Source organism: Nerophis lumbriciformis, linkage group LG17 (genome assembly GCF_033978685.3).
Source record: "Nerophis lumbriciformis linkage group LG17, RoL_Nlum_v2.1, whole genome shotgun sequence".
Lineage (NCBI taxonomy): Eukaryota > Metazoa > Chordata > Actinopteri > Syngnathiformes > Syngnathidae > Nerophis > Nerophis lumbriciformis.
Window position 1 is genome coordinate 1307593 of NC_084564.2, and position 25526 is coordinate 1333118.

The 25526-nt window shown below is 41.3% G+C and overlaps 1 protein-coding gene across 4 annotated transcripts in view; it reads right to left on the reverse strand.

Moving 5' to 3' along the window:
* The window catches only part of LOC133614326 (MAP/microtubule affinity-regulating kinase 4-like), a 127732-nt gene that overhangs the window by 65075 nt on the left and 37131 nt on the right, over positions 1–25526 (reverse strand). For all 4 annotated transcript variants that reach the window (XM_061972182.1, XM_061972186.1, XM_061972185.1 and 1 more), the window contains exon 3: positions 24003–24056. In XM_061972182.1, coding sequence (XP_061828166.1) covers positions 24003–24056 — 54 coding nt within the window. The remainder of the gene's footprint in view (positions 1–24002; positions 24057–25526) is intronic.

The window sequence follows — 25526 nt, forward strand, 5'->3', positions numbered from 1 at the left end:
GATGTAAGGATACCATCATGAAAAGCACATTTAATACAAAAAACGTTATTATGGTCTTACCTTTACTTATAAATGAAGTCCATGCGCAGCTGCTTCTGATCAAAAGCATCGATAACTTGTTTATAGGCGAGGGCGGACCTACGTCACTTCCGCCTGCCAATCCCCTAGCAACCGGTCGCCATATTGAATTCGTTGAAAACAAACCAGCTCACAGCGAACACAGCATTGACAGAAAAGGCATTTAACGAGGTTTCGCGGCATTTTAAACTGTTCTAAATGGCGTATGATTATGTAAATAGTCTTTCCAGTGAGGCTAGGTTAAGATACGAGTTAAAATGTTCTGTAGTTGGATTAAACGACTGCCCTTACCGCCTTCCAGCAGATGCGTGGACTGATAATCCTACACAATGGCCGGACATGGAATTTGGAAATCTTTATGTCTACCTCACAAGCGCACCAGGTCGGTTGTTAGCTTCGGTTGTTATATAACGAATAAATCACATAAAAATTGTTAAATCACCCAAGGTATGTTGATAAATGATAATAAGGATGACACGGTGGCTACCAGTATCTGTATATTTATTATATCTGTAGAGAGCTCATTCAAATTCAGTTCAGTATTATGATTTATTATTTGCTGAATTACTGGAAATAGCCTTTATACCGTATGTTATTGTTGTGCAACAACAACAACTTCAGCTGTCCAACGTTATTCAGTAAAAATTCAACGGGTTCAACATTAGCATGGACGGTATAGCCAAGTTGTGGTTAAGAAGGTGGATTTTTGTTCCTTATATTTACCAGAAACGAAGTGATCCGAACACACGACCCGGGATTTTGGGGGACTCCAGTGAGAACCGTCCTGGTTTTCCCGGTGTAAAGCTGCGAGCCATTTGTCTCGTCTCTGTGGAGCTTTTAGCACGCTTTGGCAGAACAAAATACGACCTTTGTTTTCCCTGTTTCCAGTTGTGGTTTGCACAACCAAAAACTACACAGTTTTTTGGCATTTTGGAGGCAGAATGACGGGTTTAATCAGCGCAGGTCGACAGGTTAAAGAGTAATGGCGACGGTTTGTTTTCAACGCCAGTCAGGTTGCTATGGCTCGAAGAACCCGTATGTAGCTCAGTTGCCCGGATGTCGGCCCTGCCCTATAGAAGTCTTCCTTATCTTTCTTCAGTTTTAAAAGTCTCTCTGTCTCTATGGAGATATTCCTTTAAGTATTACCTCCTGCTTCCATTGAAAGTCCAGTTTAGAAAACTGTTTTATTTTAGATATGTAATCCTCCATGTTAAAAGTGCAAGCAAACGATCGCTGCTCACTCTTGTTGCTTGTTGTCTTCTTCTGCAGCACCGGTCTTCTGCGGTACCGGTAGTCGCAAGAAGGATCACTAGCGCCCTCTACCAGCAGGAGGCGGGAGTCATTTAATGACTCATATTTGACACACGCAGCTACGGTATATTAATAAAACATAGCTGCTTACTGTTCTTTTTAGCATATTCAAAAGCTTGGACCTTAAATCCTACTGAATAGCTCTTAATCTTCTTCCCTTTATGCCATTTCAAATGATTGAAATCAGCCTCCTCCATTTTGAAAATGATGACAGGTGAAGTGTCACTCGTGACGTGACGAGTTTGACCCAGCGGAAGTTCTAGACATATGCTAATTATTTTGCGAAATGAGTTTGACCCGGCGAAAATTCCAGACATGCGCTAATAAAATTAATATTTTGCGAAACGAGTTTGATCCGGCGTTAATCCTGAGCCGGCGGTAAGGCCAAGCATGCGCTATTATTTTGCAAAACGAGTTTGACCCGGCAGTAATTCGAGGCATGCGAATACTATATACCGTATTTTCCGCACTATTAGCCGCACCTAAAAACCACAAATTTACTCAAAAGCTGACAGTGCGGCTTATAACCCGGTGCGCTTTATATATGGATTAATATTAAGATTCATTTTCATAAAGTTTCGGTCTCGCAACTACGGTAAACAGCCGCCATCTTTTTTCCCCGTAGAAGAGGAAGTGCTTCTTCTTCTACGCAAGCAACCGCCAAGGTAAGCACCCGCCCCCATAGAACAGGAAGCGCTTCTTCTTCTACTGTAAGCAACCACCCGCCCCCGTAGAAGAAGAAGAAGCGTGCGGATATTACGTTTCATTTCCTTTGTGTGTTTACATCTGTAAAGACCACAAAATGGCTCCTACTAAGCGACAGGTTTCCGGTTCATGAAAAGACGCAATCTCTCCATCCGCACACGGACTACTATTTCACAGCAACTGCCTAAAGACTTTCAAGAAAAGCTGGCTACTTTCCGTGCATATTGTAAAAACAAGATAGCTGAAAAAAAGATCCGGCCAGAGAACATTATCAACATGGACGAGGTTCCACTGACTTTTGATATTCCTGTGAACCGCACTGTGGATACAACGGGAGCACGTACGGTGAATATTCGCACCACAGGGAATGAGAAGTCATCCTTCACTGTGGTTCTAGCTTGCCATGCTAATGGCCAGAAACTTCCACCCATGGTGATATTCAAAAGGAAGACCTTGCCAAAAGAGACCTTTCCAGCCGGCGTCATCATAAAAGCTAACTCGAAGGGATGGATGGATGAAGAAAAGATGAGCGAGTGGTTAAGGTAAGTTTACGCGAAGAGGCCGGGTGGCTTTTTTCACGCAGCTCCGTCCATGTTGATATACGACTCCATGCGCGCCCACATCACGCTGGTTTTTAATATATTATTAAAGTTTGACTGACCTATCTGACTGTTTTTTTGACATTCCTTTAGCGCAGTTAGATGCGGCTTATAACACGGGGCGGCTTATAGGTGGACAAAGTTTTGAAATATGCCGTTCATTGAAGGCGCGGCTTATAACCCAGGGCGGCTTATGGTGCGGAAAATACGGTACCCGGCGCCAATACAAGGAAATAATGTTTATCTTTATTTTCGCACATTTTAAAGCAAAATAAGCAATACTTTTACTTTTGAAATGCTTATACTATTGCAGAATATTAAGATTTGCACTGTATGTTTATTTTATATTTGCACATTAAAAAGCAAATGCGCTACTTTTAATTTTGTTAAATGTTAAAAGTTTTAAATGTTCACATTGTTACAGAATATTTTGTCATTAGGCCATACTTTTTTTTTTTGTAAATAAAAGCCATGCCTTTTGAAAAAAACTGGCCTACATTTATTTTTTCATCTTCTTTTTAAATAAAAAAAATAATCGGTAAAAGGAAAAATAATCTAGAGATTAAAGCTGCAAGCAGCGTTGGTCGGGCCCGCGTATTTGGCAGGTGCTAGTCCTAAGTGTCCCAATACTTTTGTCCAGTTTTAGTAGTACGTGTCCCAATACTTTTGTCAAGTTGTAGTCCTAAGTGTCCCAATACATTTGTCCAGTGTAGGTGTCCCAATACTTTTTTCCAGTGGTAGTCCTAAGTGTCCCAATACTTTTGTCCGGTGGTAGTCATAAGTGTCCCAATACTTTTGTCCAGTGTACCTACCTTGTCTGCATTGTGTGGGCATGCTGGTGCTTCCTGCTTTTAAGCAGCCATCTTAAAAAAACAGCAGCGCAGCAGCATCAGCGCAGCGGTTCTTTGAAGGGTCATAAAATCAAAACCGGAGCAGTTAGAAAAACGCTGTTCTGTACTTTTATACACAAGGGTTCAATCTCTCTCCTGTGTTAGTTTGAAGCCGAAACGACAAACGCGCTCAGAGGAGTTTTTGAAGGAAGGTGACCGGTTTTTACAAAAAATTTGTTTTGAAGGGGGAATAGCAAACTTCCTGTTGATTTTTGCGGGGGGTTGTCAATCTATGAAATGTAGGTCTAAGTGAGACCTACATAGAGGTTTTGAGATTTGGGGTTAGGTTTTTTTATTAAATCGCAATTTTTGCCAGTCCTGATGTGTGTGTTCAGTTTGGTGAGTTTTGAAGCATGTTAAGGGGGTCAAATTACAGCTCAAAGAGGCAAAAGTGACTGTTTTTAGTACTTTTTTGTCTTGAAGGGGGAATTGCCAACTTTCTGTTGATTTCTGCCCAAGGATGTACAATTATGAAATCTACCGTATTTTCCGCACTATAAGGCGCACCTAAAAACCACAAATTTTCTCAAAAGCTGACAGTGGGCCTTATAACCCGGTGCGCTTTATATATGGATTAATATTAAGATTCATTTTCATAAAGTTTCGGTCTCGTAACTACGGTAAACAGCCGCCATCTTTTTTCCCGGTAGAACAGGAAGCGCTTCTTCTTCTACGCAAGCAACCGCCAAGGTAAGCACCCGCCCCCATAGAACAGGAAGCGCCTCTTCTTCTACTGTAAGCAACCACCCGCCCGCGTAGAAGAAGAAGAAGCGCGCGGATATTACGTTTCATTTCCTTTGTGTGTTTACATCTGTAAAGACCACAAAATGGCTCCTACTAAGCGACAGGGATCCGGTTCATGAAAAGACGCAATCTCTCCATCCGCACACGGACTACTATTTCACAGCAACTGCCTAAAGACTTTCAAGAAAAGCTGGCTACTTTCCGTGCATATTGTAAAAACAAGATAGCTGAAAAAAAGATCCGGCCAGAGAACATTATCAACATGGACGAGGTTCCACTGACTTTTGATATTCCTGTGAACCGCACTGTGGATACAACGGGAGCACGTACGGTGAATATTCGCACCACAGGGAATGAGAAGTCATCCTTCACTGTGGTTCTAGCTTGCCATGCTAATGGCCAGAAACTTCCACCCATGGTGATATTCAAAAGGAAGACCTTGCCAAAAGAGACCTTTCCAGCCGGCGTCATCATAAAAGCTAACTCGAAGGGATGGATGGATGAAGAAAAGATGAGCGAGTGGTTAAGGTAAGTTTACGCGAAGAGGCCGGGTGGCTTTTTTCACGCAGCTCCGTCCATGTTGATATACGACTCCATGCGCGCCCACATCACGCTGGTTTTTAATATATTATTAAAGTTTGACTGACCTATCTGACTGTTTTTTTGACATTCCTTTAGCGCAGTTAGATGCGGCTTATAACACGGGGCGGCTTATAGGTGGACAAAGTTTTGAAATATGCCGTTCATTGAAGGCGCGGCTTATAACCCAGGGCGGCTTATGGTGCGGAAAATACGGTACCCGGCGCCAATACAAGGAAATAATGTTTATCTTTATTTTCGCACATTTTAAAGCAAAATAAGCAATACTTTTACTTCTGAAATGCTTATACTATTGCAGAATATTAAGATTTGCACTGTATGTTTATTTTATATTTGCACATTAAAAAGCAAATACGCTACTTTTAATTTTGTTAAATGTTAAAAGTTTTAAATGTTCACATTGTTACAGAATATTTTGTCATGTGGCCATACTTTTTTTTTTTGTAAATAAAAGCCATGCCTTTTGAAAAAAACTGGCCTACATTTATTTTTTCATCTTCTTTTTAAATAAAAAAAATAATCGGTAAAAGGAAAAATAATCTATAGATTAAAGCTGCAAGCAGCGTTGGTCGGGCCCGCGTATTTGGCAGGTGCTAGTCCTAAGTGTCCCAATACTTTTGTCCAGTTTTAGTAGTACGTGTCCCAATACTTTTGTCAAGTTGTAGTCTTAAGTGTCCCAATACATTTGTCCAGTGTAGGTGTCCCAATACTTTTTTCCAGTGGTAGTCCTAAGTGTCCCAATACTTTTGTCCGGTGGTAGTCATAAGTGTCCCAATACTTTTGTCCGGTGGTAGTCATAAGTGTCCAAATACTTTTGTCTAGTGTACCTACCTTGTCTGCATTGTGTGGGCACGCTGGTGCTTCCTGCTTTTAAGCAGCCATCTTAAAAAAACAGCAGCGCAGCAGCATCAGCGCAGCGGTTCTTTGAAGGGTCATAAAATCAAAACCGGAGCAGTTAGAAAAACGCTGTTCTGTACTTTTATACACAAGGGTTCAATCTCTCTCCTGTGTTAGTTTGAAGCCGAAACGACAAACGCGCTCAGAGGAGTTTTTGAAGGAAGGTGACCGGTTTTTACAAAAAAATTTGTTTTGAAGGGGGAATAGCAAACTTCCTGTTGATTTTTGCGGGGGGTTGTCAATCTATGAAATGTAGGTCTAAGTGAGACCTACATAGAGGTTTTGAGATTTGGGGTTAGGTTTTTTTATTAAATCGCAATTTTTGCCAGTCCTGATGTGTGTGTTCAGTTTGGTGAGTTTTGAAGCATGTTAAGGGGGTCGAATTACAGCTCAAAGAGGCAAAAGTGACTGTTTTTAGTACTTTTTTGTCTTGAAGGGGGAATTGCCAACTTTCTGTTGATTTCTGCCCAAGGATGTACAATTATGAAATCTACCGTATTTTCCGCACTATTAGCCGCACCTAAAAACCACAAATTTTCTCAAAAGCTGACAGTGGGCCTTATAACCCGGTGCGCTTTTTATATGGATTAATATTAAGATTCATTTTCATAAAGTTTCGGTCTCGTAACTACGGTAAACAGCCGCCATCTTTTTTCCCGGTAGAACAGGAAGCGCTTCTTCTTCTACGCAAGCAACCGCCAAGGTAAGCACCCGCCCCCATAGAACAGGAAGCGCTTCTTCTTCTACTGTAAGCAACCACCCGCCCGCGTAGAAGAAGAAAAAGCGCGCGGATATTACCGTACGTTTCATTTCCTTTGTGTGTTTACATCTGTAAAGACCACAAAATGGCTCCTACTAAGCGACAGGGATCCGGTTCATGAAAAGACGCAATCTCTCCATGCGCACACGGATTACTATTTCACAGCAACTGATATTCCTGTGAACCGCACTGTGGATACAACGGGAGCACGTACGGTGAATATTCGCACCACAGGGAATGAGAAGTCATCCTTCACTGTGGTTCTAGCTTGCCATGCTAATGGCCAGAAACTTCCACCCATGGTGATATTCAAAAGGAAGACCTTGCCAAAAGAGACCTTTCCAGCCGGCGTCATCATAAAAGCTAACTCGAAGGGATGGATGAAGAAAAGATGAGCGAGTGGTTAAGGTAAGTTTAAGTTTAAGTCCATGTTGATATACGATTCCATGCGCGCCCACATCACGCTGGTTTTAATATATTATTAAAGTTTGACTGACCTATTTGACTGTTTTTTTGACATTCCTTTAGCGCAGTTAGATGCGGCTTACAACACGGGGCGGCTTATAGGTGGACAAAGTTTTGAAATATGCCGTTCATTGAAGGCGTGGCTTATAACCCAGGGCGCCTTATGGTGCGGAAAATACGGTAGGTCTAAGTCAGACCTACATAGATAATTGTGTTTCATGTCTTTCCGACCTTCCTAGTGGGAGTTACAGGCAGTCTAGTTTTTTTTTTTTCCTAGGGGGTGCTAGAGCGCAATTTTGAGTTTTGGGGTTCGGTTTTTTCATTAAAAGACAATTTTCGCAGGTCCTGATGTGTGGGTCAAATATGGTGAGTTTTGAAGCATGTTAAGTGGGTCAAATTAGTGCTCAAAGAGGCGGCCGGTATAATAATAATAAAACCTTACAAATTCAATAGGTCCTTATGTCCCATTGCATAAGGACTCCCTTTGGGAGTCCTTATGCAATGGGCCATGCGGGCCCTAATTAATCGAAAAAAATAATCTATAGATTAACCGATTAATCGAAAACAATAATCTATAGATTAATCGATAGAAAAATAATCGTTAGCTGCAGCCTTAATTTGTACGTACACCTACAACCTTGCATGCTAATGCCATTTGGACAGCATCACACCTACATTTTGATGCATGAACAGATGTTTCCTTGTGTGGCTCTCCCTCATTTAGCGGGTGTGCTGTGCAATGTTTGATTCATGCGTCATGACGTCTGACCTGTTCAACCAGGCTAAGTGTCTCCCGTCTTTGACGCACATGGACACAACTTTGATGTTGAAATACTGATGGGGAAGTGACGGCCACTGCAGTCAATCGCACGGCTTAAGGAGCCCCGGTGAAGGGCCGCTCCACAATGTGGCGTCACGTGCGGAGTTCCTCAGGGTTCGGTTCTTGGCCCTGCACTCTGTAGTATTTACATGCTGCCGCTAGGCGACATCATACGCAAATACGGTGTTAGCTTTCATTGTTATGCTGATGACAGCCAACTCTACATGCCCCTAAAGCTGACCGACACGCCGGATTGTAGTCAGCTGGAGGCGTGTCTTAATGAAATTAAACAATGGATGTCCGCTAACTTCTTGCAACTCAACGCCAAGAAAACGGAAATGCTGATTATCGGTCCTGCTAAACACCGACATTTATTTAATAATACCACCTTAACATTTGACAACCAAACAATTACACAAGGCGAATCAGTAAAGAATCTGGGTATTATCTTCCACCCAACTCTCTCCTTTGAATCACACATTAAGAGTGTTACTAAAACGGCCTTCTTTCATCTCCGCAATATCGCTAAAATTCGTTCTATTTTATCCACTAGCGACGCTGAGATCATTATTCATGCGTTCGTTACGTCTCGTCTCGACTACTGTAACCTATTATTTTCGGGTCTCCCTATGTCTAGCATTAAAAGATTACAGTTGGTACAAAATGCGGCTGCTAGACTTTTGACAAGAACAAGAAAGTTTGATCATATTACGCCTATACTGTATATACCTTTATATACATATATATATACCTATACTGGCTCACCTGCACTGGCTTCCTGTGCACTTAAGATGTGACTTTAAGGTTTTACTACTTACGTATAAAATACTACACGGTCTAGCTCCGTCCTATCTTGTCGATTGCATTGTACCATATGTCCCGGCAAGAAATCTGCCTTCAAAGAACTCCGGCTTATTAGTGATTCCCAGAGCCCAAAAAAAGTCTGCGGGCTATAGAGCGTTTTCTATTGGGGCTCCAGTACTATGGAATGCCCTCCCGGTAACAATTAGAGATGCTACCTCAGTAGAAGCATTTAAGTCCCATCTTAAAACTCATTTGTATACTCTAGCCTTTAAATAGACCCCCTGTTAGACCAGTTGATCTGCCGTTTATTTTATTTTCTCCTCTGCTCCCCTTTTCCTTGAGAGGGGGGGGGGGGGGGGGGGGGGGGGGCACAGGTCCGGTGGCCATGGATGAAGTGCTGGCTGTCCAGAGTCAAGACCCGGGGTGGACCGCTCGCCTGTGCATCGGCTGGGAACATCTCTGCGCTGCTGACCCGTCTCCGCTCGGGATGGTGTCCTGCTGGCCCCACTATGGACTGGACTCTCACTATTATGTTAGATCCACTATGGACTGGACTCTTACTATTATGTTAGATCCACTATGGACTGGACTCTTACTATTATGTTAGATCCACTATGGACTGGACTCTTACTATTATGTTAGATCCACTATGGACTGGACTCTCACTATTATGTTAGATCCACTATGGACTGGACTCTCACTATTATGTTAGATCCACTATGGACTGGACTCTTACTATTATGTTAGATCCACTATGGACTGGACTCTTACTATTATGTTAGATCCACTATGGACTGGACTTTTACTATTATGTTAGATCCACTATGGACTGGACTCTCACACTATTATGTTAGATCCACTATGGACTGGACTCTTACTATTATGTTAGATCCACTATGGACTGGACTCTCACTATTATGTTAGATCCACTATGGACTGGACTCTCACTATTATGTTAGATCCACTATGGACTGGACTCTCACTATTATGTTAGATCCACTATGGACTGGACTCTCACTATTATGTTAGATCCACTATGGACTGGACTCTCACACTATTATGTTAGATCCACTATGGACTGGACTCTTACTATTATGTTGGATCCACTATGGACTGGACTCTCACACTATTATGTTGGATCCACTATGGACTGGACTCTCTCACTATTATGTTAGATCCACTATGGACTGGACTCTCACTATTATGTTAGATCCACTATGGACTGGACTCTTACTATTATGTTAGATCCACTATGGACTGGACTCTCACACTATTATGTTAGATCCACTATGGACTGGACTCTTACTATTATGTTGGATCCACTATGGACTGGACTCTCACAATATTATGTTAGATCCACTATGGACTGGACTCTCACTATTATGTTAGATCCACTATGGACTGGACTCTCACTATTATGTTAGATCCACTATGGACTGGACTCTTACTATTATGCTGGATCCACTATGGACTGGACTCTCACTATTATGTTAGATCCACTATGGACTGGACTCTCACACTATTATGTTAGATCCACTATGGACTGGACTCTTACTATTATGTTGGATCCACTATGGACTGGACTCTCACAATATTATGTTAGATCCACTATGGACTGGACTCTCACTATTATGTTAGATCCACTATGGACTGGACTCTCACTATTATGTTAGATCCACTATGGACTGGACTCTCACACTATTATGTTAGATCCACTATGGACTGGACTCTCACTATTATGTTAGATCCACTATGGACTGGACTCTTACTATTATGTTAGATCCACTATGGACTGGACTCTCACTATTATGTTAGATCCACTATGGACTGGACTCACACTATTATGTTAGATCCACTATGGACTGGACTCTCACTATTATGTTAGATCCACTATGGACTGGACTCGCACTATTATGTTAGATCCACTATGGACTGGACTCTCACTATTATGTTAGATCCACTATGGACTGGACTCTCACAATATTATGTTAGATCCACTATGGACTGGACTCTTACTATTATGCTGGATCCACTATGGACTGGACTCTCACTATTATGCTAGATCCACTATGGACTGGACTCTCACACTATTATGTTAGATCCACTATGGACTGGACTCTTACTATTATGTTGGATCCACTATGGACTGGACTCTCACAATATTATGTTAGATCCACTATGGACTGGACTCCCACTATTATGTTAGATCCACTATGGACTGGACTCTCACTATTATGTTAGATCCACTATGGACTGGACTCTCACACTATTATGTTAGATCCACTATGGACTGGACTCTTACTATTATGTTAGATCCACTATGGACTGGATTCTCACTATTATGTTAGATCCACTATGGACTGGACTCTCACTATTATGTTAGATCCACTATGGACTGGACTCTCACTATTATGTTAGATCCACTATGGACTGGACTCTCACACTATTATGTTAGATCCACTATGGACTGGACTCTCACTATTATGTTAGATCCACTATGGACTGGACTCTCACTATTATGTTAGATCCACTATGGACTGGACTCTCACACTATTATGTTAGATCCACTATGGACTGGACTCTCACACTATTATGTTAGATCCACTATGGACTGGACTCTTACTATTATGTTAGATCCACTATGGACTGGACTCTCACTATTATGTTAGATCCACTATGGACTGGACTCTTACTATTATGTTAGATCCACTATGGACTGGACTCTTACTATTATGTTAGATCCACTATGGAGTGGACTCTCACTATTATGTTAGATCCACTATGGACTGGACTCTCACTATTATGTTAGATCCACTATGGACTGGACTCTCACACTATTATGTTAGATCCACTATGGACTGGACTCTCACTATTATGTTAGATCCACTATGGACTGGACTCTCACTATTATGTTAGATCCACTATGGACTGGACTCTTACTATTATGTTAGATCCACTATGGACTGGACTCTCACTATTATGTTAGATCCACTATGGACTGGACTCTCACTATTATGTTAGATCCACTATGGACTGGACTCTCACACTATTATGTTAGATCCACTATGGACTGGACTCTTACTATTATGTTAGATCCACTATGGACTGGACTCTCACTATTATGTTAGATCCACTATGGACTGGACTCTCACACTATTATGTTAGATCCACTATGGACTGGACTCTTACTATTATGTTGGATCCACTATGGACTGGACTCTCACAATATTATGTTAGATCCACTATGGACTGGACTCTCACTATTATGTTAGATCCACTATGGACTGGACTCTCACTATTATGTTAGATCCACTATGGACTGGACTCTCACTATTATGTTAGATCCACTATGGACTGGACTCTCACACTATTATGTTAGATCCACTATGGACTGGACTCTCACTATTATGTTAGATCCACTATGGACTGGACTCTCACTATTATGTTAGATCCACTATGGACTGGACTCTCACTATTATGTTAGATCCACTATGGACTGGACTCTCACTATTATGTTAGATCCACTATGGACTGGACTCTCACACTATTATGTTAGATCCACTATGGACTGGACTCTTACTATTATGTTAGATCCACTATGGACTGGACTCTCACTATTATGTTAGATCCACTATGGACTGGACTCTCACTATTATGTTAGATCCACTATGTACTGGACTCTCACTATTATGTTAGATCCACTATGGACTGGACTCTCACTATTATGTTAGATCCACTATGGACTGGACTCTCACTATTATGTTAGATCCACTATGGACTGGACTCTCACTATTATGTTAGATCCACTATGGACTGGACTCTCACTATTATGTTAGATCCACTATGGACTGGACTCTCACTATTATGTTAGATCCACTATGGACTGGACTCTCACTATTATGTTAGATCCACTATGGACTGGACTCTTACTATTATGTTAGATCCACTATGGACTGGACTCTCACTATTATGTTAGATCCACTATGGACTGGACTCTCACTATTATGTTAGATCCACTATGGACTGGACTCTCACAATATTATGTTAGATCCACTATGGACTGGACTCTCACTATTATGTTAGATCCACTATGGACTGGACTCTCACTATTATGTTAGATCCACTATGGACTGGACTCTCACTATTATGTTAGATCCACTATGGACTGGACTCTTACTATTATGTTGGATCCACTATGGACTGGACTCCCACTATTATGTTGGATCCACTATGGACTGGACTCTCACTATTATGTTAGATCCACTATGGACTGGACTCTCACTATTATGTTAGATCCACTATGGACTGGACTCTCACACTATTATGTTAGATCCACTATGGACTGGACTCTCACTATTATGTTAGATCCACTATGGACTGGACTCTCACTATTATGTTAGATCCACTATGGACTGGACTCTCACTATTATGTTAGATCCACTATGGACTGGACTCTCACACTATTATGTTAGATCCACTATGGACTGGACTCTCACTATTATGTTAGATCCACTATGGACTGGACTCTCACTATTATGTTAGATCCACTATGGACTGGACTCTCACTATTATGTTAGATCCACTATGGACTGGACTCTCACTATTATGTTAGATCCACTATGGACTGGACTCTTACTATTATGTTGGATCCACTATGGACTGGACTCTCACTATTATGTTAGATCCACTATGGACTGGACTCTCACACTATTATGTTAGATCCACTATGGACTGGACTCTCACTATTATGTTAGATCCACTATGGACTGGACTCTTACTATTATGTTAGATCCACTATGGACTGGACTCTCACTATTATGTTAGATCCACTATGGACTGGACTCTCACTATTATGTTAGATCCACTATGGACTGGACTCTCACTATTATGTTAGATCCACTATGGACTGGACTCTCACACTATTATGTTAGATCCACTATGGACTGGACTCTTACTATTATGTTGGATCCACTATGGACTGGACTCTCACTATTATGTTAGATCCACTATGGACTGGACTCTTACTATTATGTTAGATCCACTATGGACTGGACTCTCACTATTATGTTAGATCCACTATGGACTGGACTCTCACTATTATGTTAGATCCACTATGGACTGGACTCTCACTATTATGTTAGATCCACTATGGACTGGACTCTCACACTATTATGTTAGATCCACTATGGACTGGACTCTTACTATTATGTTGGATCCACTATGGACTGGACTCTCACTATTATGTTAGATCCACTATGGACTGGACTCTTACTATTATGTTGGATCCACTATGGACTGGACTCTCACAATATTATGTCAGACCCACTCGACATCCATTGCTTTCGGTCTCCCCTAGAAGGGGGCGGGGGGTTACCCACATATGCGGTCCTCTCCAAGGTTTCTCATAGTCATTCACATCGACGTCCCACTGGGGTGAGTTTTTCCTTGCCCTTATGTGGGCTTTGTACCGAGGATGCCGTTGTGACTTGTGCAGCCCTTTGAGACACTTGTGATTTAGGGCTATATAAATAAAGATTGAGATTGATTGATTGACATTTCATGCAAGCACTTCACTGTTTTTCCCCAGCATCACAATCCTGACTCGGTTCACACAAGACAGGACGTCAGTGTTGCTTGCGCTCGGTCTGCCCTGCGTCTTTATTGTCTAATTATCGTGGGTACGAATCCAACTGTGAAGCAACAATATGATGCTGCACAGACACACAGTGTTCAAACAATAGCAATGCATATAATTGCATTACACGTGCAGACAAAGGCAGAGAGTCTGTTCTCTTTAGTTCTGCTCTCTATCTTGTCTTTCTCTTGTGCCAAGGCCCAACTACTCCCCACCTCAGCCAGTGTCCTTTTGTTTGCCTGTCTGGAATTCCGCTCCGAGTTTAGGGGGCCGGTGCAGGGGACTAAAGACCCTTCCCAGCATTGGTTGATGACGGCCTCAACACAGTCTCCCATGACCACGCAAACACGTTATCAAGCAGCCTTTAGAGGACATTTACATGACAACCGCCTACTTAAGATGGCGAGGTTTTCCTTTGTGTTTTTCAACTCGAAGTCTGATCATGGTTCAGTACTTGGCAACCAAAAACAACAATGGATGAAAAATGTACATTTTCTGCATCGCAGACCAGCAGGGACATTTACGCCAAAAAAAGGGCCATTCAAAATAGGCTTTTGGATGCGACTCAAGAGGACAAGCAGCTGTTCTTGCTTTGTGCACTGGGAAAAGAAAAGGGCCTTCCCCAAAGAGCATACCGTATTTTCCGCACTATTAGCCGCACCTAAAAACCACAAATTTACTCAAAAGCTGACAGTGCGCCTTATAACCCGGTGCGCTTTATATATGGATTAATATTAAGATTCATTTTCATAAAGTTTCGGTCTCGCAACTACGGTAAACAGCCGCCATCTTTTTTCCCCGTAGAAGAGGAAGTGCTTCTTCTTCTACGCAAGCAACCGCCAAGGTAAGCACCCGCCCCCATAGAACAGGAAGCGCTTCTTCTTCTACTGTAAGCAACCACCCGCCCGCGTAGAAGAAGAAGAAGCGCGCGGATATTACCGTACGTTTCATTTCCTTTGTGTGTTTACATCTGTAAAGACCACAAAATGGCTCCTACTAAGCGACAGGTTTCCGGTTCATGAAAAGACGCAATCTCTCCATCCGCACACGGACTACTATTTCACAGCAACTGCCTAAAGACTTTCAAGAAAAGCTGGCTACTTTCCGTGCATATTGTAAAAACAAGATAGCTGGAAAAAAGATCCGGCCAGAGAACATTATCAACATGGACGAGGTTCCACTGACTTTTGATATTCCTGTGAACCGCACTGTGGATACAACGGGAGCACGTACGGTGAATATTCGCACCACAGGGAATGAGAAGTCATCCTTCACTGTGGTTCTAGCTTGCCATGCTAATGGCCAGAAACTTCCACCCATGGTGATATTCAAAAGGAAGACCTTGCCAAAAGAGACCTTTCCAGCCGGCGTCATCATAAAAGCTAACTCGAAGGGATGGATGGATGAAGAAAAGATGAGCGAGTGGTTAAGGTAAGTTTAAGTTTACGCGAAGAGGCCGGGTGGCTTTTTTCACGCAGCTCCGTCCATGTTGATATACGACTCCATGCGCGCCCACATCACGCTGGTTTTTAATATATTATTAAAGTTTGACTGACCTATCTGACTGTTTTTTTGACATTCCTTTAGCGCAGTTAGATGCGGCTTACAACACGGGGCGGCTTATAGGTGGACAAAGTTTTGAAATATGCCGTTCATTGAAGGCGCGGCTTATAACCCAGGGCGCCTTATGGTGCGGAAAATACGGTACTTGCCAACCCTCCCGGATTTTCCGGGAGACTCCCGAAATTCAGCGCCTCTCCCGAAAACCTCCCGGGACAAATTTTCTCCTGAAAATCTCCCGAAATTCAGGCGGACTCAGGTCCTCCACAATATAAAAAAAGCGTACCTGCCCAATCACGTTATAACTATAGAATGATGGAGGGCGATTTCTTGGTTTCTTATGCGGGTTTATTGTTAGGCAGTTTCATTAACGTCCTCCCAGCGCGGCAACAACACACAACAACAGCGGTCACGTTTTTTTGTATATCGTAAAGCAGTTCGTCTGCCGTAAACAGCAATGTTGTGACACTCTTAAACAGGACAATACTGCCATCTAGTGCATTTGATGAAAGCACTTTTGTGCGTGCCACACATCAATGCATCATCAGAGAGGGTGTTCAGCATGGTTCGAAAGATAGTGACAGAGAATAGAACAAGGATGGACAATTCAACCCTTAACTCAACAATGAGTAGATGAGTGTTATGTGTGCGTATATGTGTAAATAAATGAACACTGAAATTCAAGTATTTATTTTATTTTATATATATATATATATATATATATATATATATATATATATATATATATATTAGAGATGCGCGGTTTGCAGGCACAACCGCGGAGTCCGCGGATTATCCGCGGATCGGGCGGATGAAATTAAAAAAAATTTGATTTTATCCGCAGGTCGGGTCGGGCGGTTGAAATAAAAAAAAAAGATTTTAAATAGATTCAGGCGGGTGGCAGTTAAACCAATTGGTAAATATATATACATAGTTAAATGTTGTTACCCACATACGAAAAACGAGCAGGCACCTGCAGCATATGCCACAACAGAAGAAGAAAAGAAGAAGAGATGGACACTTTTACGGAGCGGAGAAGGGACGCCTCGCCGGGGTTCGGGACAGAGGTCCCTTCCCCCGAGAGGGCCCCACCGGGAGCCGTAGCTGAGGCGATCCGCGAGAAGGGCCCGACGCACGTCCAGGGTCACCACCGCGCCCACCGCACCGACACCCCGCCTCGTCCGCCTTCGCCACGGCCGGCGTCACGCGCAGCAGGTAAGCAGCTTACCTGCCCGCCACCCCCGTGGCCGGGGGCTCGTAACAGGGGTCACTCCGCGCGCTCCGCCCGCGCAGCTTACCTGCCCGCCACCCCTGTTGCCGGGGGCGCGTAACAGGGGTCACTCCGCGCGCAGTGCGCTCACGAAAGGGGTGGGGCTCACCCTGGTTGATATAGACAGCAGGACGGTGGCCATGGAAGTCGGAACCCGCTAAGGAGTGTGTAACAACCCACCTGCCGAATCAACTAGCCCTGAAAATGGATGGCGCTGGAGCGTCGGGCCCATACCCGGCCGTCGCCGGCAGCGAGACGCGCTTGGAGGTGCGCTCAGCGCGGCTCCCATATGATTGCGCACTGGTGTGCGTCTGGGCCGTGACAGCGTGGCACGCGAATGTCTGTGCTGCATTGGATCAGTCTCCTTTCTTTAACAGGCAAAAGCTTTATAACCTCACTAATGCCTTGCATCGTCTATATTAGATATATAACAACGGGCGGGTGCGGGCGGATGCGGTTCTGATTAAATGTTAGATCGGGTGGATGGCGGATGGTTGACGACTTTCTGATGCGGTTGCGGATGAAATAATTGCCTATCCGCGCATCTCTAATATATATATATACATATATACATATACATATATATATATATATATATATATATATATATACATATATAATAAAATAAATAAATAAATATATATACATATATATATATATATATATATATATATATATATATACATATATAGCTAGAATTCACTGAACGTCAAGTATTTCTTATACATATATATATATATATATATATATATATATACATATATATATATATATATATATATATATATATATATATATATATGAAATACTTGACTTGGTGAATTCTAGCTGTAAATATACTCCTCCCTTTTTAGCCACGCCCCCAACCACGCCCCTGTCCCACCCCCACCCCCCTCCCCCCACCTCCCGAAATCGGAGGTCTCAAGGTTGGCAAGTATGCCAAAGAGTTCCCACAAAGTTGGAAGCATATAATTGCCCCAAATATCCTGCAAGGATTAAAAATGAATTATAGAAAATAGTCCAACATCTGATTGAGTAATGCATTCATTGATTTTATGGCATCAGTCAGCAGTTGAAGTTTCTAGGCCAGATGGGAGCAACTGTTGCACAAGGCCAGACACCATCATCGATACTCCAGCATGATACAAATCCGGCCTCAACATGTTAGCTAACCAACACAGCGCTCATCAATATGCGAGGTGTGTGCGTGTGGACGCTGGAATTGATTGTGTATTTGTTGGAGCGAAGTCGCTGATGAAGTCAACTAGTAACAGGACCGGGTCACGTTTGTTTAGCACAGCTCACAAACTGAACAAAGGGCAACTTGTATCAAGTGTGAGAACACGAGTGGTCACACAGCACATCACCAAGGTTCTTAAAAAAGTAGCAAAACCTTCATGTTTTATCTGAAGGCTTCTGTACGTTTGTGATAACACGACTGGCACGTAGAGCGGAGAGATAGTGAGCTGTTCAAACACTACTTTTCTCTTTCTACAGAAATGCATCAAAAATCAATAATGGACAATGATATTAATAAAGCAATTCCTCTATCAAGCGGACTGAAAAGACCTTCAGTTCGGTTCCAAACTGATATCAAACGCTACATTTGTTTACCTCCACTCAGGAGGATACTGTTGCTTTTTTGTTCACAAAACAGCATAAGACAAACAGTTATTGATGCATACCTGCCAACTTTTGAAATCAGAAAAACCTAGTAGCCAGGGTCCAGGGGCCGCAGGCCCCGGTAGGTCCAGGACAAAGTCCTGGTGGGGGGTTGAGGCTTCGCCCCCCGACGCAAAATAATTATTAGCATTCAGACAGGTTAAAATGTTGCTAAAACCATCACTTTTCTATCAGTCACAGTGACTTTTCAAAACAAAAATATTACAGCAAAAATCATATGGGTTGATTGACATGTTTATTCTGTAAGCTAACTTCAATAGTTTGAAATTATTTTGACAGTTAATGCCAGTTATCCTGTCAACCTTTCACAAGACTTCAATTTGATAATTGAAAGTATAAACACTTTTTACAGTAAACAAATGGTAAAACAGTACTAAACAATTCCATAAAAAAAAAAAATTGGTGTCATTATTAACTTTCTGTCCAAGCTTGTATAATCTACTGCCTTGTTCAATTGTAAAACATATTCTGTGCCTAATATTCACATTTCTATCACAATTATCATACTGTAAACATGGTAAGCTAACTTCATTAAAATTAATAGTCCTGTCAATAGCATGGAATTACAATTCAAATGTAGTTTTTTTGTAAGCCTTTCAAAAGAGTTCAAAATATGAAAAATGAATGAAAATTAATTGAAGCCATCAGACACTTGAAAAGTGGCACATCACATCTCTAATGTAATCATTTGAACTTTTCAACAGAAATAGCACTGCAAAAATATTAAGGACATACTTCTGTATTTTGGTAGTTATGCTGTCAACATTTAACAAGATTTCTTCAACTTGGACTTGAAAGCATAAATTAGTATAAACACTTTTAACAGTATAACAGTACTAAACAATTCCAATAGATAACATTGGTGTCATTACCTTTTTGTTTGCTCAATTATTGCCTCCGTAAATAAAACTTCGGCATTTATCACATCCAAAGAATCTGTTTGGGCGACGAAAAACGTTGAAAGTTTTCCACTTGTATCGCTAGCAACGGCATTAGACTTGTGTTTTTTTGTCCCAACGTGGTCTTTTACATCGCTAATTCCTCCGTGTCCCATCGAAAAATCTTGTCTGCACAAGGTGCAATTCGCGTAGTTTTCACCCTTTTTGGAACGGATAATTATTCCCGGATAGGCTTTTGAATATTCTTCACGGAATGACTGCAGTTTTCTTTTCGGTTTTAGACTCGTTTGCGATTTTTCTCCGGCTGATTCCATGATCGTTCGCTCGTTTGGAAACAATGGCAACTGGTGCCTCGTGCTTGGCAGCGGTGCTATAAATAGCCTCGCGCATGGCATTCGGAATGGCTCGATAGGAAGTAACGGGAAGCAGTGTCGATTGTCATTGTTGTTACGCGATTTCGTGAATAAAACTTAAAAAAAAAAAAAAAATGTAATTAATGAAAAACCGTATTTTTTATCACTGCAACCGTAACCCGGAATAGGTTGATGAAAACCGTACTAATTACGGGAAAACCGGAGTAGTTGGCAGGTATGTTGATGTACCATTATGAAATTATTTGTTGTAGTAGGTCACCATCTTCTGACCAGGTCAGTTTAAAACTCAACTCTTGTCGGCCATTACTGAAATAATCTATAAAAACATCACTACTGTGTGTTTTTTAGAGCTGGTCCAGTAAACACACACAACTTAACAAAGAGCCAGACTACAAATAAAGTTAACTTTTTAACTTTTTGAGAGAATGGTTGAGGTCATTTTACAAAACCCAAAACCAGTGAAGTTGTGTAAACCGTAAATAAATAATCCATCCATCCATTTTCTACTGCTTGTCCTTTTTGGGGTCGTTGGAGCCTATTTCAGCTGCATTCCGGCGGAAGGCGGGGTACACCCTGGACAAGTCGCCACCTCATCGCAGGGCCAACACAGATAGACAGACAACATTCACACTCACATTCACACACTAGGCCCGACTTAGTGTTGCCAATCAACCTATCCCCAGGTGCATGTCTTTGGAGGTGGGAGGAAGCCGGAGTACCCGGAGTAGAACCCACGCAGTCACGGGTAGAACATGCAAACTCCACACAGAAAGACCCCGAGCCCAGGATCGAACTCAGGACCTTCGTATTGCGATACATGATTTGCAAATCCTTTTCAACCTATATTCAATTGAATTAAGGCTGAAACGACGCGTCGACGTAGTCGACGTCATCGGTTACGTAAATACGTCGACGCCGTTTTTGTGCGTCGGCGCGTCGCATATTTACGTCACACTACTTTACTGTCATGGCGGAGCGCAAAGCAGACGATGCGAGCTAGGGGAAAAAAGCACGCCAAAAGTCGTCAAAAGTGTGGGAGTATTTCAATAAACGGCCTAATAATGTTGTTGTATGCACACTGTGTCGAGCGGAAATGGCCTATCATAGCAGCACAACGGCTATGAATGAACATTTGAAAAGAAAACCCCCGACAGCGTTCTTGCCATCACCATCAACAAGTCAATCGTCCGCGTGCGTATACGTTGTCATTATTACACAAAAACATGAATGTGTCATTTGTATCTGCGTTGTAAATTCATAAACTAAAGCACCGTTTCGCTCTGAGAGGCGCGTTTGGCGTGCCTGTTCAGTGTTTACAAAGACGCGCTCCTCTTTAACGCTGTGGAGAGGCGGCGGCGGCGAGCGAGCGGCGAGGCGGGGCGCGCCGGGAGCGACGCCGCAATCGTGCCCAGGTGCGCGATCCGCGCAGTTGGAAGAGAAAAGACTTTGTGTAAAATTAAAAGATTGTAAACCTGGCAAAGCCGTCTGGCGTTCATTCTGTCGGTCCTGAAAGAACCCCACGGCACAAGACGTGTCACAAACGCTAACGTTAATTAGTTGTGCAAATACCTTTTACAACATTAACAGTTACATATACTATGTACAAACCAACAATTAACTTTCACTTTAATCATACTATCATTGTTGTGTTATTAAGCAAAATAAGCAATACTTTTACTTTTGTTGAAATGTTTACACTGTACACTTTTTTGTATTGGATGTTTAGCTTTATTTTTGCACATTTTAGCAAATAAGCAATACTTTTACTTTTGTTGAAATGTTTACACTTGTTACAGAATATTTCCGTTTTGCACTTTTTTGTATTGGATGTTTATCTTTATTTTTGCACATTTTAAAGCAAAATAAGCAATACTTTTACTTTTGAAATGCTTATACTATTCCAGAATATTAAGATTTGCACTGGATGTTTACTTTTATATTTGCACATTAAAAAGCAAATAAGCTACTTTTAATTTTGTTAAATGTTAAAAGTTTTAAATGTTTACATTGTTACAGAATATTTTGTCATGTTGTTGTCAATGTTGACTGAGCGGCCATACTTTTTTTTTTGTAAATAAAAGCCATGCCTTTTGAAAAAACTGGCCTACATTTATTTTTTCCTCTTCATTTTAAATAAAATAAAAAAATCGGTAAAAGGAAAAATAATCTATAGATTAATCGAAAAAATAATCTATAGATTAACCGATTAATCGAAAAAAATAATCTATAGATTAATCGATAGAAAAATAATCGTTAGCTGCAGCCCTAAATTGAATAGACTGCAAAGACAAGATACTTAACATTCGAACTGGTAAACTTTGTTATTTTTTGCAAATATTAGCTCATTTGGAATTTGATGCCTGTAACGTGTTTCAAAAAAGCTGGCACAAGTGGCAAAAAAGACTGCGAAAGTTGAGGAATGCTCATCAAACACTTATTTGGAACATCCCACAGGTGTGCAGGCTAATTGGGAACAGGTGGGTGCCATGATTGGATATAAAAGCAGCTTCCATGAAATAATCAGTCATTCACAAAAAAGGACGGGGCGAGGGTCACCACTTTGTCAACAAATGCCTGAGCAAATTGTTTAAAAACAACATTTCTCAACGAGCAATTGCAAGGAATTTAGGGATTTCACCATCTACGCTCCGTAATATCATCAAAAGGTTCAGAGAATTTGGAGAAATCACTGCACGTAAGCGGCAATTCCCGTGACCTTCGATCCCTCAGACGGTACTGCATCAAAAACCAGCATCAGTATGGAAAGGATATCACCACATGGGCTCAGGAACACTTCAGAAAAACCACTGTCAGTAACTACAGTTCGTCGCTACATCTGTAAGTGCAAGTTAAAACTCTACTACGCAAAGCGAAAGCCATTTATCAACAACACCCAGAAACGCTGCCGGCTTCACTGGGCCCAAGCTCATCCAAAATGGACTGATGCAAAGTGAAAAAGTGTTCTGACGAGTTCACATTTCAAATTGTTTTTGGAAACTGTGGACGTCGTGTCCTCCGGACCAAAGAGGAAAAGAACCATCTGGACTGTTATAGGCGCAAAGTTCAAAAGCCAGCATGTGTGATGGTATGGGGGTGTATTAGTGGCCAAGACATGGGTAACTTACACATCAGTGAAGGTACCATTGTACTGTATGTACCCTGAAAGGGACATACAGATTTTGGAGCATCCAAGCAACGTCTTTTCCATGGACGCCCCTGCTTATTTCAGCAAGACAATGCCAAGCCACATTCTGCACGTGTTACAACAGCGTGGCTTCATTCAATCATTTTTTTCATTTATATATTTATTTCAGGCAATGACATAAAAAAAAGTACAAAGTTGACAACACATAATAATATAAATTAATATAGTGCAAAAGGTAATGTATAGTATGTAATGCATGATTGTCCAGTTTTACAGTGTGGCTTCGTAGTAAAAGAGTGCGGGTACTAGACTGGCCTGCCTGTAGTCCAGACCTGTCTCCCATTGAAAATGTGTGGTGCATTATGAAGCCTAAAATAGCACAACGGAGACTCCCGGACTGTTGAACAACATAAATCTGTACATCAAGCAAGAATGGGAAAGAATTCCACCTGAGAAGCTTCAAAAATGTGTCTCCTCAGTTCCCAAACCTTTACTGAGTGTTGTTAAAAGGAAAGGCCATGTAAAAATGCCCCATAGCCAACTTTTTGCTGCCTAAGTTAATGATTATTTGCAAAAAAAATTAAGTTTCTTAGTTGGAACATTGAATATCTTGTCTTTGCAGTCTATTCAATGACATGTAATGCTTTTTCTTTACCATTCACACAACACGCCCACTTCACTGGTTTTGGGTTTTGCATTAAAGCCATTATCGGATCATGTTTTTGGGTGTGGATCTTTTGTTTTCCCACAACATTTCACTCACCTTCTGCAGGCTGGTCGGGTTGAGCTGTGTTTTATCGATGATCTTTATTGCAACCTATAGAAGAAACAAAAAAAAACAACAGTTAATGTAAAAACAAATAATAACATAAAAGCATACCTGCCAACTTTTGGAATCAGAAAAACCTAGTAGCCAGGGTCCAGGGGCCGCAGGCCCCGGTAGGACCAGGACAAAGTGCTGGTGGGGGGTTCAGGCTTCGCCCCCCGACGCAAAATGATTGATTGCATTCAGACAGGTTAAAATGTTTCTAAAACCATCACTTTTCTATCAGTCACAGTGACTTTTCAAAACAAAAATATTACAGCAAAAATCATATGGGTTGATTGACATGTTTATTCTGTAAGCTAACTTCAATAGTTTGAAATTATTTTGACAGTTAATGCCAGTTATCCTGTCAACCTTTCACAAGACTTCAATTTGTTCATTGAAAGTATAAACACTTTTTACAGTAAACAAATGGTAAAACAGTACTAAACAATTCCATTAAAAAAAAATTTGGTGTCATTATTAACTTTCTGTCCAAGCTTGTATAATCTACTGCCTTGTTCAATTGTAAAAAGTATTCTGTGCCTAAAATTCACATTTCTATCACAATTATCATACTGTAAACATGGTAAGCTAACTTCATTAAAATTAATAGTCCTGTCAATAGCATGGAATTACAATTCAAATGTAGTTTTTTTGTAAGCCTTTCAAAAGAATTCAAAATATGAAAAATTAATGACAATTAATTTAAGCCATCAGACACTTGAAAAGTGGCACATCACATCTCTAATGTAATCATTTGAACTTTTCAACAGAAATAGCACTGCAAAAATATTAAGGACATACTTCTGTATTTTGGTAGTTATGCTGTCAACATTTAACAAGATTTCTTCAACTTGGACTTGAAAGCATAAATAGTATAAACACTTTTAACAGTATAACAGTACTAAACAATTCCAATAGATAACATTGGTGTCATTACCTTTTTGTTTGCTCAATTATTGCCTCCGTAAATAAAACTTCGGCATTTATCACATCCAAAGAATCTGTTTGTCCCAACGTGGTCTTTTACATCGCTAATTCCTCCGTGTCATGATCGAAAAATCTTGTCTGCACAAGGTGCAATTGGCGTAGTTTTCACCCTTTTTGGAACGGATAATTATTCCCGGATAGGCTTTTGAATATTCTTCACGGAATGACTGCAGTTTTCTTTTCGGTTTAAGACTCGTTTGCGATTTTTCTCCGGCTGATTCCATGATCGTTCGCTCGTTTGGAAACAATGGCAACTGGTGCCTCGTGCTTGGCAGCGGTGCTATAAATAGCCTCGCGCATGGCATTCGGAATGGCTCGATAGGAAGTTACGGGAAGCAGTGTCGAGTGTCATTGTTGTTACGCGACTTCGTGAATAAAACTTTTTAAAAAAAATATTTTTTTAATTAATGAAAAACCGTATTTTTTTTATCACTGCAACCGTAACCCGGAATAGGTTGATGAAAACCGTACTAATTACGGGAAAACCGG